General features: G+C 43.6%; 1 protein-coding gene across 1 annotated transcript in view; it reads right to left on the bottom strand.

The window, feature by feature from the left end:
* Positions 1-5,316: 5,316 nt before the first annotated feature.
* TMC2 (transmembrane channel like 2) overlaps positions 5,317-14,718 on the bottom strand; it is a 112,011-nt gene continuing 102,609 nt past the window's right edge. Inside the window, exons 17-19 of the mRNA XM_053573739.1 lie at positions 8,653-8,731; positions 7,524-7,641; positions 5,317-5,522 (exon numbers count right to left, since the gene is read on the bottom strand). Of these exons, the coding sequence (XP_053429714.1) occupies positions 5,317-5,522; positions 7,524-7,641; positions 8,653-8,731 (403 nt within the window). The remainder of the gene's footprint in view (positions 5,523-7,523; positions 7,642-8,652; positions 8,732-14,718) is intronic.

Below are 14,718 nucleotides of genomic sequence, written 5' to 3' on the forward strand. Positions count from 1 at the left end.
AAAAATATCCATCAGATTATCTTTGTCTTCTATCTGAAGATTTTAGTTCAATTGCATTTATTTTGATTCCCGATATATTTTTATTTATTTCTATCCTCTTACATTCTTTGCATTTGTTGTTCTCTTCTTGATTCTTTGTCTTTTTCTTCCTCTCTTAGAGGCACTATCAACCTAAGATCACTTTGAGTTAAAATTTCCATTTGAGTTTTTTGAACATACAGTTGACCCTTGAACAATATGGCTTTTAACTGGGTGGGTCCACTTATTTGAGAATTTTTTTCTGCCTCTGCCACCCCCGAGACAGCAAGACCAAGATGATGAGGATGAGATCTTTATGATGATCCACTCCCACTTAACGAATAGCAAAGATATTTTCTCTTCCTTGTGATTTTCTTAAAACATTTATTTTTTCTAGCCTACTTTAAGAATACTATATACAATACATGTTACATACGAAAGAGACAACTTTTTTTTTTTTTTGTAGAGTCTCACTTTACCACCTTCAGTAGAGTGCCATGATGTCACAGGACTCACAGCAACCTCTAGCTCTTGGGCTTCTGCGATTCTCCTGCCTCAGCCTCCCGAGCAGCTGGGACTACAGGCACCCACCACAACGCCCGGCTATTTTTTGGTTGCAGTTCAGCCGGGGTGGGTTTGAACCTGCCACCCTCGGTATATGGGGCCGGCGCCCTACTCACTGAGCCACAGGTGCCACCCAAAAGAGACAACTATTTTAAATGGCACATGAACTTTATGGCTATCCTGTATGTGTCAATTGTGTTATCAGTAGGCCTGCTGGTCAACAGTAGGCTATTAATAGTTAATTCTGAGTGAATGAAAAGTTATACACAGATTTTTCACTGCATGGGGGCTGATATCCTTAACCCCTTTGTTGTTCTAGGATCAGCTGTAGTATGAGAATTTAGATCCTCTCCATGAGGGCTGCCTTGTGTCCATGACTCCTCAGGGGACACTTTTTCTCCTCTTTCTGCCAAGGTCAAGAAAGACAAATGTGGGCGGTGCCTGTAGCACAGTGGTTATGGTGTGGGCTACATGCACCAAGGGTGGCAGGTTCAAACCTGCCCGGGCCTGCTGAACAGCAATGACAACTGCAACAACAACAACAACAAAATTTGCCGGGCGTTGTGGCGGGCGCCTGTAGTCCCAGCTACTCGGGAGGCTGAGGCAAGAGAATTGCTTTCGTCCAAGAGTTTGAGGTTGCTGTGAGCTCTGACGCCACAGCACTCTACTGAGGGCGACATAGTGAGACTGTCTCAAAAGAAAAAAAAAAAAAAGAGAGACAAATGTTTCTTTCGGCATGCCAGGTTTATTTCTTATTGTGTCTTACGGAACATTAGGGATCTGGCACCCCGGCTGTCTGTGTGGCTGTGCAGAGTATATGTGAAGTGACCTTACTGAGCTGAGGGTCACAGTGTCGTGGATGCCACGGTACCCTGTGCAGATTCTTACAGTTTCTCTAATTGTACAAGTCAGGGGAGACCAGGTGTCCCCTTTGATCTTCTTCACCTGAAGTGTGTTCCTACTTCTGTGATTCTGCATACAATGGAGCTCTTAGGAAAAGGAAATAAAAGTAAATAACTTAGGTTATTAAAAGTGAAAAGATTTGCCTGCAAAATAGCCCCCAACAGATAAAATTCAGCATCTGCTTCATTTCCCTTCCACAAGGAATGCATAGACAAACTAGATAATATCAGTAAGACATTGGTTATATTTCTCGAGATAAAGTTTGATATAGACTTTTTAGTTCAAATCATTCTTAGGTGAGCTAAAGAAACAGAAGGGAGGAAAGAAGGGAGAAAGGAGGAAGGAAATGGTCTCCATGCCCTACGGCCCATTGGCTGAATAGCGAAGTTTTAAGATGGAATGAGCTGGAAGGTTAAACTCAAGAAGCAGGGATGATAGTAATCTTTAGTCTGTTTCCCAGCAGCAACACGTCCCAGCTGTAAACCACACGGCATCGACATCCTTCCTCTCTTGCTTAGGCCAGCTTCCTCTCTACATCTCCCTAGCTCCCCAGAAGGCTCCTGCCACTTGACGATCCTGGGGCATCATCAATTAATCCTCTGGTGGATTCCTCTCAAAAGAGCTTTCATGTTTTCTTGACAGAGATCTTAGAACTATTTGAATTAGAAAATCTTCTGTTCAAATATGTCCACAAGTTTGTTGATAACCCTCCCGTCAAAAGGTGAAGCCCAATTCTCTTCCCCTGGAGTGTGAGCTAGACTTAGTGACCAGTTTTACTGAGCAGCAAAAGGAGGAGCTGATGATGTGACTTGTGAGACTAGGTCATAAAAGACACTGTGGCTTTTTCCTTCTTCTCCCTCTTGGAGCACTTGCTCTGGGAGAAACTGGCTGCCATGTTGTGAGGACACCCACGTAGACCTATGGAGAGGGCCACTTGGAGAGTGACTAAAGTCTCTTGTTAACAGCTAGCAAGGAACCCACGTCTCCTGCCAATAGCTGTGTGTGTGAGATGTCTTGGGAGAAGGTCTATAAGCCCCAGTCAAGCCTTATGATATGTTAGCTCTGGCTGAGAATTTGACTGCAGTATCCAGAACTGCCTAGCTAAGCCACCCCCAAATTCTTGACCCACAGAAACTGTAATAATAATGATAATGATAATGATAACAACAATAATAATAAATAAATGTTTGTTGTTTTAAGCTGTTAAGTTTGGGGGAAATTTTGTTATGCAATGATAGATAACAAATATCTTCTCTCACATAAAATCATGCTGTGTTAGAACAAGATAATTGTTGTGTTTGTGGTAGGTATTTAGGTGTATTAGTAGCCATCAGAGGCCTGACAATAATTCCCAGAGGGCTGATGATTATTGAGGACCCACTCTTGGTTCCTTCCCCAGGGCCTGGCGTTGTCCTTAGGCAGGTTGGTATGAAGGCCATGTGTTGGCATGATGGCCATCCTTGGGCCTTCCAGGCCTGATTGAGCTAAATTGCCAAGATTCTTGTGCCGAGGGCTCAACTGGGTTAGCTTAGGGCCAGAGTATTTCCCTTCTGGGGAAGGCATATGACACTCGGGCAGTTTTGGATTAGAGTTTGGACCTGGTTTCCCCAAAGATAAAGCATTGCAATACCTTCTTTAGGCTTGACTAGGGACAGACTGGGGTGGAATACTCTACCCCATTTTTCTAGGTGATATGTCCCTATTCCCTTTCCATTTCAGGTTGTATGTGATGTTTGGTGCTGGATTGGGAAGGGGAAGAAATGGGATGGAATTTAAAAATTATTTTAATTGTATAGCTTATAAAAGCTGCAAAATCTCTCTCCACCAAAATTTTGGCTGACTTCCAGGGTGGGGGGATTCTCCCAAGAACCCCTGGGAAGCTGGGTGGGTAGTGGCTTTAACAAAGTGACTGGTTGAGGTAGAGGACTCCCTTTAGATACTCAGAGACAGGGCGGCACCTGTGGCTCAAGGAGTAGGGCGCCAGTCCCATATGCCAGAGGTGGCGGGTTCAAACCCAGCCCTGGCCAAAAACCAAAAAAAAAAAAGATACTCAGAGACATGGGGTGAGATGGTCCCTCGATCCTGATGCCATGACGCTCACTTCAGTCTGGGTGCACAGAGTAGAGGAAAGGAAGAAGCTCTCTGCAAGCTTTTGAAGAATCCTGGGCTCTGAGTCCCATCCTGCTAAGCCTGTGACCTCAGCAGCTTCCCGGGCTTATCCTTCCTTGGAGACATTCTGCATAGAACAATGATATGACACTATGTGGACGTAGAATTACTAGGGACAAGGCTCTGTGTTGTACCTTTTGCAAAATTCTTCTAGGAAACCATCTTCAAGTTCTTTTAAACAATGCACAGGATACCAAGTTCCATTTAGAATTTGGTGCATGAGAAAGAGTTTTCTCACTGGGTACAGCGGCTCATGTCTGTAATCTGAGCACTCTGGGAGGCTGAGGCAGGAGGAGTACTTGAAGTCAGAAGTTTGAGACCAGCCTGAGCAAGAGCGAGACCCTGTCTCCACTAGGAATAGAAAAATTAGCCAGGATTGGTGGCAGGTGTCTGTAGTCCTAGCTACTGAGGAGGCTGAGGCAAGAGAATCGCTTGAGCCCAGGAGTTTCAGGTTGCAAGCCTGGGCAACAGAATGAGACTCTGTCTCTGGAAAAAAAAAAAAAAAAAAAAATATATATATATATATATATATCTATCTGTGTGTGTGTGTGTGTGTATCTCCTGAGCTATCTTCAAGTTTCTTTCAGTTAGAGAAGGAGAGCTGTGCTGCTCACTTGCCCCTTTGCCTGGCTAGGAGACCCCAATGCATTTTTTTATGCTTATGGCATCAACTTCCTTCATGCTTGGGGCTGGGGTATCACCAGTCTTCCCACCTACTATTCCTGGACTTTGGTTTATTTACCTTTATTTTCATTCACTTCTTGGATCTTTGACTTAAACCACCTCACCTCCTTTGCATAAAGGTGATTTTGGAAATGCAGATCACTAGGCGAGCTGGCAGAAACCTGTGTCCCAGTATGTACGCCATAGAAATAGTCTATGAGGGTGGTCACAACCCTGTCTTCTCCTCCCAAAGGCTGGAGCCTAGGGGATCCACTGTGAGTGTGGGGTTCAGAGTTGCCTGAACCAAGATGTCGGGCAGGGCAGTCAGTGCAGGGAAGGCTTTTCAGCTCCCCTAAAGGGCAGGATAAGCCATTGACCTCCTCCTTTGGTAGCTGACAAGGGCCTGAAGCCAAGCAATCAAAGCCTCATATTACTATTATTATTTTGTATTTATTTATTTAAAAAAATTTTTTTATTGCTGGGGATTCATTGAGGGTACAAGAAATCACGTTACACTGATTGCATTTGTTAGGTAAAGTCCCTCTTACAATTGTGTCTTGCCCGTATTTATTTATTTTTTTTGAGATAGAGTCTCACTCTGTTGCCCTGGGTAGAATGTTGTGGGATTCTAGCTCACAGCAACCTCAAACTCTTGGGTTCAGGTGATCCCCTTGCCTCAGCCTCCTGAGTAGCTGGGACTACAGGGGCCACCACAATGCCCAGCTATTTTTTCTATTTTTCTATTTTTAGATGGGGTCTTGCTCTTGCTTAGGTTGGGCTTGAATTCTTGAGCTCAGGCAATCCTCCTGCCTTGGCCTCTTGAGTGCTAGGATTACAGATGTGAGCCACTGTGCCTGACCAAAGTCCCCACATTAAAGGAGAGGGGCCAGTCTGTATGTATGGGAGAAGAGAGAGGAAGAGAGAACACCAGTTTGGGTATGTGTGAAACTGTGGGCACAAGGATCAGCTCCCAGGCTGGGGCGCCCATGAGTCCCAGCATCAGTGGTGAGGTCTCTGCACATTCTTCCCAGAAAGACGATTCTGTGACCGGGAGTAGCCAGAACTAGGACTGACTCCAGGGAGCTGGGATACAGGGAGGTGCCGGGAGGCAGGCAGCACTGTCTCGCTGGAAGAACTGGAGGTCCCAGGGCCCTGTGCCTTCTTGTCCAGGGTGTGCTTTTGACTGGCAGGGTGAGGTGCGGTCTCTGGGAAACAAAACAAGAATGAGATGTGGGGGATTCTGCACAGGTTGCATTGGAGCTCTCTGGAGGAACCCTGCTGCATGTGTAACTTTTAGTGCTATTTGAGGATGGGGGAGCTATCAGACTGCCCTAAGAGTGCTGGAGGTGCCTGTGGCCTGACTTTTGCATAAACAGATCTGTTGGAGGAGCATGGTCTGTGGCCTGGAGAACTAGACCCTCTGATTCTGGGTTTATTCTAGAGGACAAAATTGGGACAATGAGAACAGCAGCCTGCCAGGATTGAATGTATGGTGGAAGGGAAGGGGCTGTGTGAACTTTGTGATCAGATCCACTTTCCAGTTCCTTCACTTAACTTGTTTCCTCCTCTTCCCCTAACTTCCAAGTTAGGGACAACGACTGACTGCTCTTTACCAAACCCAGTTCCTCTTCTTTTGGGACCCAGAAATGGATCCCAGGCCGGGGCTTCCATGAGTCCCAGCATCAGTGGTGAGGTCTCTGCACATTCTTCCCAGAAGGACAAGTCTGTGACCAGGAGTAGCCAGAACTAGGACTGACTCCAGGGGGCTGGGATACAGGGAGGTGCCGGGAGGCAGGCAGCACTGTCTCGCTGGGAGAACTGGAGGTCTCCTTTGCAGGTGAGTGTGGCCTTTGGCGCCCTCCACTTCCGAGTGCACACCTGGGCTCTTTGCTATGTACCAGCTTGATGCAGGCAGAGCCTGGATGGAGGAGTCAGGGTCCTCCCATCATGGTGGAAGGGAAGGGGCTGTGTTGAGTGAGAGGTAAACTTTTGTTGTGTTAGAGCCACTAGCCATTTTGGGCCTGTTTGGTATAGCAACTAGTATCATTTAGCTGATACTTAAAAATAAGAATAAATAAATAATGCAGTTATTAAGAAATTGGAGCACATAAAAAAATTGAACTCCTAAACTATCAGTCATTTCTTCTGGATCTTGTTCAATTCTTGCACCTAAGTCCAAAATTACTATGTATTAACACTGTTTAATTTTAGAACAGAGACAGTCCTTGGAAAATGGTTTCAGTACAGGATGGTCTCTTTCAACTTGAGGTTTCCTCATTCCAAGTTGGAGGCTGTCTGCAACCCCTCCTCTTTGGAGCTGTAGGACACTTCCTTCCTTTCCCTCTTCCCCGCTTCCCCCTTCCCTCCTTCCTTCCTTCCTTCCTTCCTTCCTTCCTTCCTTCCTTCCTTCCTTCCTTCCTTCCTTCCTTCCTTCCTTCCTTCCTTCCTTCCCTCCCTCCCTCCCTCTCTCCCCCCCCTTTCTTTTTGAGACACAGTCTCACTCTGTTACCCTAGGCTAAATTGCCATGGCGTCATAGCTCACAGCAACCTCAAACTTTTGGGCTCAAGTGATCTTCTTGCTTTAGCTTCCTGAATAGCAGAGACTACAGGCATTTACCACAACGCTTGACTATTTTTAGAGATGTGTTTTCGCTCTTGCTCAGGCTGGGCTCCAACTTCTGACCTCAGGCAATCCACCCACCTTGGCCTCCCAGAGTGATAGGATTACAGGGGTGAGCCACCATGCCTGGCCATGTGCTGGACTTTTATATGACTGGCAACACAGTAGGTTTGTTTACAAAGCTTCACCCCAGGCATGTGAGTAATGTGTTGCACTATGGTTTTATGACAGCTATATCATCACTTGGCAATAGCTCTTTTTTAGTAGCTTCATTTTAAATTATGGGACCATCATTGCATAGATAGCTCATGGTTGACCAAAATGTCATTAAGTGGCTCCTGACTGTACCTCCCAGCATGCCATGGCTTATTCTCTGTCTAGGAGTTCTGTTAGGCACTTTACATGTGTGATGCCCTCTCATCTTCACCATCCTATGAAGCAGGTGCTGCGATTTATCCCTGTAGTAACTTGTCCAACCTCAGAATTCTGATTTCAATCCCAGACGAGGCTGATTTCACAGGGTATACTCTTCAGCTCCTTCCCACGTGGCCTTGTAAGAGACAATCATCATGATAAAAGAATTTACCTTCATTGGTGAGTTGGAGCTGGGTGGTATTTTTGGAGCTGGTTTTAGGTGCGTCTGCCTCATGGTTGGTTGTGTCTTTGCCTTTGACAGATTTATGGGTCTTCTCAACTTCCCGGAGCTGCAGGGAAAAATGAACTGCTGGTCCAGGCCAGGGGAAGGGGAGTTTAAAGTTCAGAGTGATGAGAGAGAGTGGGGCTGTGTTTGCAGATCTTAGTAACTCCCATTCAACTGCCTGTTTCTGGTCCTTACATCTGGTCGGAGAGGCCAGCCTGAGACTCAGATTTGCAGTGGTTGAAGGAACAGTAGGACAGTAGTCCCCCCACCCTCTGTTTCCATGGTTTTCCGTGCCTGGGCAGGAGCCCAGTGAGGTTAACAGAAGGAAGTATGTGTGGGAAGCAGCAGCAAGACAGATGAGCTTAGCCCCAGGAGAGGGACAGAGAAGCAAGGACAGGGCTTAGGGAAGGTTTAGGTCTGGCCTTTAGGATGTGTGTGTTTTTCAGGAGAAAGCAGTCAGAAGTCAGGGCCAGCTGGATGTGGAGAGAGATTTCCCATATGTGAAGAGGACTCAGGAGACCTCTTAGGCTAAGGGGCACAAGCAATAGGTTATTACTTTTTTTTTTTTTGAGATAGAGTCTCACTGTATCACACTGGGTAGAGTGCTGTGGCATCATAGCACACAGCAACCACAAACTCTTGGGCTCAAGTGTCTCAGTCTCCCAGAGTAGCTAGGATCACAGGCATGAGCCACGGCACCTGGCAAGCAATAGGTCATCTTAACAACAATATTTCTTTTTCTATTCTTACTATTAGTTTTAATCTGTAGGAACTATTGTGAGTGCTGGATTTATTATGTATGAACACTGGTCGAACCCATTGAATTTCTCCTGTTCTTCAGCAAGCTCTTAACATTTAAGTCATTATGGTTAAGTATCCCCAAATATCCTCATAACACAAATGCAACCTCATCATATAAATGTGGCTTGCAAGGCCATTTTGTACATTACAGATATTTGGGTATCTGGTTTAGAAGAAAGCCTTTTAAAAATACAACTGTACTCACAGAGAGAATTAGCAAAAAAACAAAAACACATCTTCTCACCCTCCAGGATGACACTTCTGATAGACTCACCACTTGGATTTTCTTCCTCAGCAGGGCATTAGCACGGGAAAGGCTTTTGGAAACCGAGTTGAGGTAGTAAATGGCCAGGCTGCAAGAGAAACGCACGCTTCCTGTGGTCCTGTGATGTTGGCAAATGACATAACACCTTTCCTGGGAATCCAGGCAGGGTTCCTGACCAGGAACCAAGGTTTTGTGTGTGGCAGGGGGTGTCCTATCATCTTAAGTTCTCTTAACATTGAGAAGGTTCTGGACAGCCTTCCTTCCTCTCTATTGTACTGGGTGTAGACACGACCTCCACATCTCTCAGTGCTCAGTAAACGATGGCTAAAGGAGTTATCCCTCTTTTGGGAAATCTCAGGAGGAGGGGGAGTGGCAGGGTTACTTGTCTGCAGAAGAAGCTGGTCATATTTCCTGGGCACCTGCTCCATGCCAGGATCTGTGCTCATCTATACCCTCAACCCACCAATATCTCATTGGTTTTGATGAAAACCCCATGGTAGACATCCATGTTTACAAGCCAGTATCCTGGGATTCAGAGAGGTTAAATAATGTACCCAAGGTCATCCCAAGATTGGTACTTTTTGGAATCCACATTTGAAGCCCCAGCTCTTTCCACACTCTTTAAGTCTCGAGAGAGGAGAGGTAGAGGTACTAAGTGACCTACTCTGGAGGTCCCCTGCCTAGGGTGCTCTATCATGCTCAATCCTGGCCTTATGGTTTTCAAAGTCCAGCCCTAATTGGGTCATTGGGTGACTGGATGTCCTTTGAGGCTGCAGCTTGGGCTTCTCTCTTGTGTGACCTAAGATGTGGAGCTAGACTGGACTACACCACCTGGGAGGAGAGGAGACACAAAAGCCAGAGTGTCATCTGGATTAGGTGCTTTCTCTGTTTTCTGTGAGCTTTTTAGGTTCATCCTTAGTAACTTTTCTCCATGAATTTTAGGCCCAAGCTGTTCCAACTTGGGTCTTTTGAGTCTTTCCCCTCAGGGTCAAGCTTCCTATAGCTGCATCAGTAGAGCCTATGAGCTCTCTCCAGCCAGGGAAGAGGAACCACATGGTGCTTGGGGCACAGTGCTGGTCTGAGGTTGTCATGTAAGCCTCCTGTCACCAGGACTCAGAGGACTGTGCCTCAGGGGAGGAGAGAAGCGGGGGATGAATTTCTGTTTTGTGAGGCCCTTACTCAGGGCCAGACTTTGCCATCTCTCCTAATTAACCCATTTTTAGGGAAGAACTGAGGTCAGAGAGGTGGCTTGTCAAGAGCACACCCACATGCCCAGCAAGGACAGATAAAATGCTCACTGGTGGCCATGTTCCTCCTGAGATTGTTTTCCAAATTTATCATTTCTCTTATTGCCTGTAGGGGTAGGTTTGGTGTCTGGGTTCCAGAATTTCCTCAGGAGGTCACAGGACAGTCCAAGTTGTCTCTTATTATGTTGTCCTTTTCATGCCAGGACTAGCAGCAGAGAGTATTTGAAATCAAGGATCTAAAATGGCATGCAGGTGTTTGCTGCTGGCAGTGGCAGGATTGAGGGCACAGAGCAGATTTTCAAAAATGTGTATTATAAGAATGATGAACAAATAAAAGGATTTACCTACTCTGGCTCCCTATAGAGGCATAGTTCTCAACCTTCCTAATGCCATGGCCCTTTAATACAGTTCCTGTGGGTTGTGACAGGAGAACCGCTGCTATAGAGCCCTGGAAACCTGTGAATCTGTATTCACCTCCAGAAAGCTACTGGAAGGTTGCTGAAGGAGAGGCGCCATCCCAGCACAGAGCCCAGTTCCTTACAGGCTGGTAGCCTTGGAGCAGCAGCCAAGAAGCTGACCACAGGCTTGGGGGAGGCTGGCTCCATCAGACTATCCTAGAGGTTAAGGGAGCCCTGATGTGGAGCAGCAGAGGCTATTTCTTGAAGTACTCTTTGGGGATTTCAATCCATAGATAGGCAGAGACAAACAGACATAGCTGTTTGTCTGTTTTTGTCTGAACAAAAAGATGATGCTCAAAAAGAAAGACTTTTAATTAAATCTTTAGAGCACATGCAAGGCTAAAATTCAATCTAGATGTCAGCAAAGTAAGAGTAAGACCTCTGAAAATTCTCTCTTCCATAAAAGCAGTGAGAATGTCAGCAAAAATTGGTAGAATTAGGGTCAGGCGTGGTGGCTCACACCTATAATCCCAGTACTTTGACAGACCAAGGCAGGGGCATAGCCTGTGTCTAGGAATTTGAGACCAGAATAGAAAACACAGCAAAAGCCTGTCTCTTAAAAGAAATTTTTTTTTGCCAGGTGGAGTGGCATGCACTTGAAGTCCTTGCTATTTCGAAGGCTGAGACAGGAGGATCACCTGAGCTCAGGGGTTTGAGGCTGCACTGAGCTCTGATTGCACCACTGCGCTCTATCTTAGGTGGCACAGGAAGATGCTATCTCTTTAAAAAAACTTTTTCAGAACTCTGAACATTAACTAAAGGTTTGCAGCAAATCTAGGAAGTGTCTTTTCAAGGAAAAAAGTTGAATCTCAGGAAGAACAATAAAATTTATAGCATTTGCGTTGTCTAACTCCCCCCTCCCCTGTCCAGCTCAGTAGTAGGTTTGAAAATCAGCAGTCCCAATCCTGATGAAAACTTGTAGCCTGGCAGTCACTGGAGGAGGTAGAATGGAGTTGGAGCACCTTCAAACTCTTATTTCCAGAAAATCATTACTGTTTGATTTATCCTTTGTTTCCATGGAAGACATAACCAGGCTGCCTCACTAGGCTGCCTGTATTTGAGCTGGTTCAAAGCTCTACAGGTGTGAATGGCTTTTTCTTTGAGATTGTTTGTCAAAAGCAATCAGAGGCAATTGTTGAACATTATAGCCATGTGAGTTGTTGAGAACAGTTGGGGCAAACAATAGGCAAAACAAAAAGCTCATAAAGAGAACTGGAGAATGAGATGTTGAATAGCATCTTTACAAAGCTTCAAAATATTCCTGGGAATCTAGCAGATATGTGTATGATGTGCAAGCCCAGGACTGTGCACAAGTCCAAGAAAGACTCAAGATGGCACTAAGCTCTAATCTCTAGTTAACCATGAGTCTTTAAATAAGTGAGGAGTAAAGGCTAAAGTAGAGTTGTAAACTGCCTGGTTGAGTACTGAAAGGATGACCCAATACATACACAAAGCCCCTTGGGAAATACTGGGAGACTTACTGGTTCCAGGCATATAAGCAAATCTCTGACTAGTTCTAAGCTAACCCCTAAGCTAACTGAGCACAGACTTCGGTGGCAACATACAACAAAGAATACACAGTTTACGGGCGGCACCTGTGGCTCAGTCAGTAAGGCGCCGGCCCCATATACGGAGGGTGGTGGGTTCAAACCCAGCTCCGGCCAAACTGCAACCAAAAAATAGCCGGGCATTGTGGTGGGCGCCTGTAGTCCCAGCTGCTCGGGAGGCTGAGGCAAGAGAATCGCTTAAGCCCAGGAGTTGGAGGTTGCTGTGAGCTGGGTGAGGCCACGGCACTCTACCGAGGGCCATAAAGTGAGACTCTGTCTCTACAAAAAAAAAAAAAAAAAAAAAGAATACACAGTTTACATAATTAGTTCAGAAAACTCACTAAACAAACAAACAACCACAATCATAACCACAAACTGCAATGACAACAAACCCTGGGAGGGGAGAAGAATCTGATTTTCATAGTTGCCGTCTAACATTATTTTAAATATTCAGTTTTCAACAAAACTAATAAGATATGCAAAGAATAAAGACAGTATGGCCTGTACACAGGGGAGAAAGTAGTCAATAGAAACCATTCCTAAGAAAACTGTTATGCTGTACTTAACTGGACAAAGACTTTCTTACTTTAATGACATCAAAGACAAAGAGCTGAAAGAAAGTGTGAACAGGTTGTCTCACCAAATAAAGAATATCAAAAGAGAAAAAAAATTATAAAATAACCCAATAGAAATTCTGGAGTTGAAAAGTACAAAAAACAACAAAAATTTTTTTCCCTAAGGTGCTTAACAGTATATTTGAGTTGATGGAAGAAAGAATTAATGAACTTAAAATAGATCAATTGAAATTATCCAGTCTAAGCAACAGAAATTAAAAAAGAATGAGATAAAATAACAACTAACATGTGGGACAACATGAAATGTACCAAGATATGCCTAATGGGAATTCCAGGAGGGAAGAGGAGAGACAGAAGGGGTCAGAAAGAATATTTGAAGAAATAATAGCCTCAAACTACTCAAATCTGATGAAAAATGTTAAAAAGCTCTATATACTCTGAATAGGATAAACTCAAATAGATTTACACTTACATTATCGCAAACTGAAAAGAAAGCCACAGTCAAAAAGAAAATCTGGAAAGCAGCAAGAAAGAAATGACACATTATAGACAAGGAATCCTCAGGAATATTGATAGTCAATTATTCATCATAAATCAGGGAGGCCAGGTGGTAGTGGAATGACATAGCCGAAGGACTGAAAGAATCTGTCATCTGATAATTCTACATCCAGCAAAGCTATCAAGAAGGAAGGAGAAATTAACTCAGTTCTAGATAAACAAAAACTAAGAGAATTCATCATTAGCAGACCTGTTCTACAAAAAATACTGAACGGAGTCCTTCAGGTTTAAATGAAAGGACAGTATAGGTAACTTGAATCTACATGAAGAAATAAACAGCACTGGTAAAGGTAACTGCATAGATTAAGATAAAAGATAGTGTCAGTGCTGTCTTGTAGCTCTTTTTTTCTTCTATCTGATTTAGCTGGCAAACAATGAATAAAGATGTAATTTGTATAGCGATAACAGCAGAAAGGAGTAGAGAGGGAATAAAGTTGTATAGGAATGAGGTTTTGTATACTATTGTAATTATGTTGGTGTTAATCTGAAGTAATTTGTTATGTTAATTGAAATCTCTAGGGAAATCATTAATAAATAAAACAAAACACCGTAAAATAGTAAGGGAACTACAAAGATACTTTGAAAATATCTATTTAACACAAAAGAAAGCAGTCATGAGGAATAAAGTAACAAAAAATACATAAGACATATAGAAAACAGCAGATGTAAATGTTACCTTATTAGCAATTACATTAAATGTAAGTGGATTAAACACTCCAAATAAAAGGCAGAGATTGACAGAGTAGATATGCTCCAGCTATGTGCTCAGGGTTAAAATTCAAGATTTATTGTCTTCTAGAATCCTAATCTCCTTCTTAAGTATTTTCTAGACTTACTATTTGTCATTATTTTAAAGTCTTACCAAATAGGTACTTTAAATAACAACTTCAAATCATTTTTTGGAAGTAATACCTGATGTTAGCGGTCAGCAAAACCTTTTTTGCAGAGTGACAGGAAGTAAATGTTTTAGTTTTTATAGACAATATAGTCCTTCTCACAACTACTATTAAGCTGTTTTTTGTGCAAAACAACAGAGATAAAAAATAAATGAATGAGCATGGATGTATTCCAATAAAACATTATTTACAAAAAACAAGTGTGGGCTGAATTTAGCTTGTGTTCTATAGTTTGCTGACCCCTGGTGTACATCAAAGGAAAAGGATTCTGACATAGATGGCCACTGCATAGGCTATTCACTGCATGAAGGCATCTGGCTAAAGGGGTCACTGGTGGTTGAAATCTAGCCATGTTCTGTTTTTCAATGTGCCTGCATGGGCTTACCAAGGAATGAGCACCATTTTCTGATTCATACAAGGTACTATAGATGCTAGTGGTAGCTCTAAATTCACCACCACCTTTTAAGGTCACATTTATTTTTCTTACTTTTGAAGAATACCTTTCTTAATTAATTGATTTATTATACTAATGTTATAGTGACTTATATTCCCTGGATGTTTGCTTTCTTATCTCATGAATATACTTATCTCAATCCCCTCCCCCCAAAAGCAGCACTGTGCTTAACTGAAAATATTATAAGTACCCCACAGTAAATATAGGAAAAAACCAAAAGTATCTTTTATCACTAATATTAATGTTTGCCCCCCTGGAAGGTACTAATTCATCTTATAGAAAAGGAAAAAAGAGGTATAAGAATTGGATAAACATCATCGGATAAACATCATTACCTGTG

This window comes from Nycticebus coucang, chromosome 21 (assembly GCF_027406575.1).
Source record: "Nycticebus coucang isolate mNycCou1 chromosome 21, mNycCou1.pri, whole genome shotgun sequence".
NCBI classification, from domain to species: Eukaryota; Metazoa; Chordata; class Mammalia; order Primates; family Lorisidae; genus Nycticebus; species Nycticebus coucang.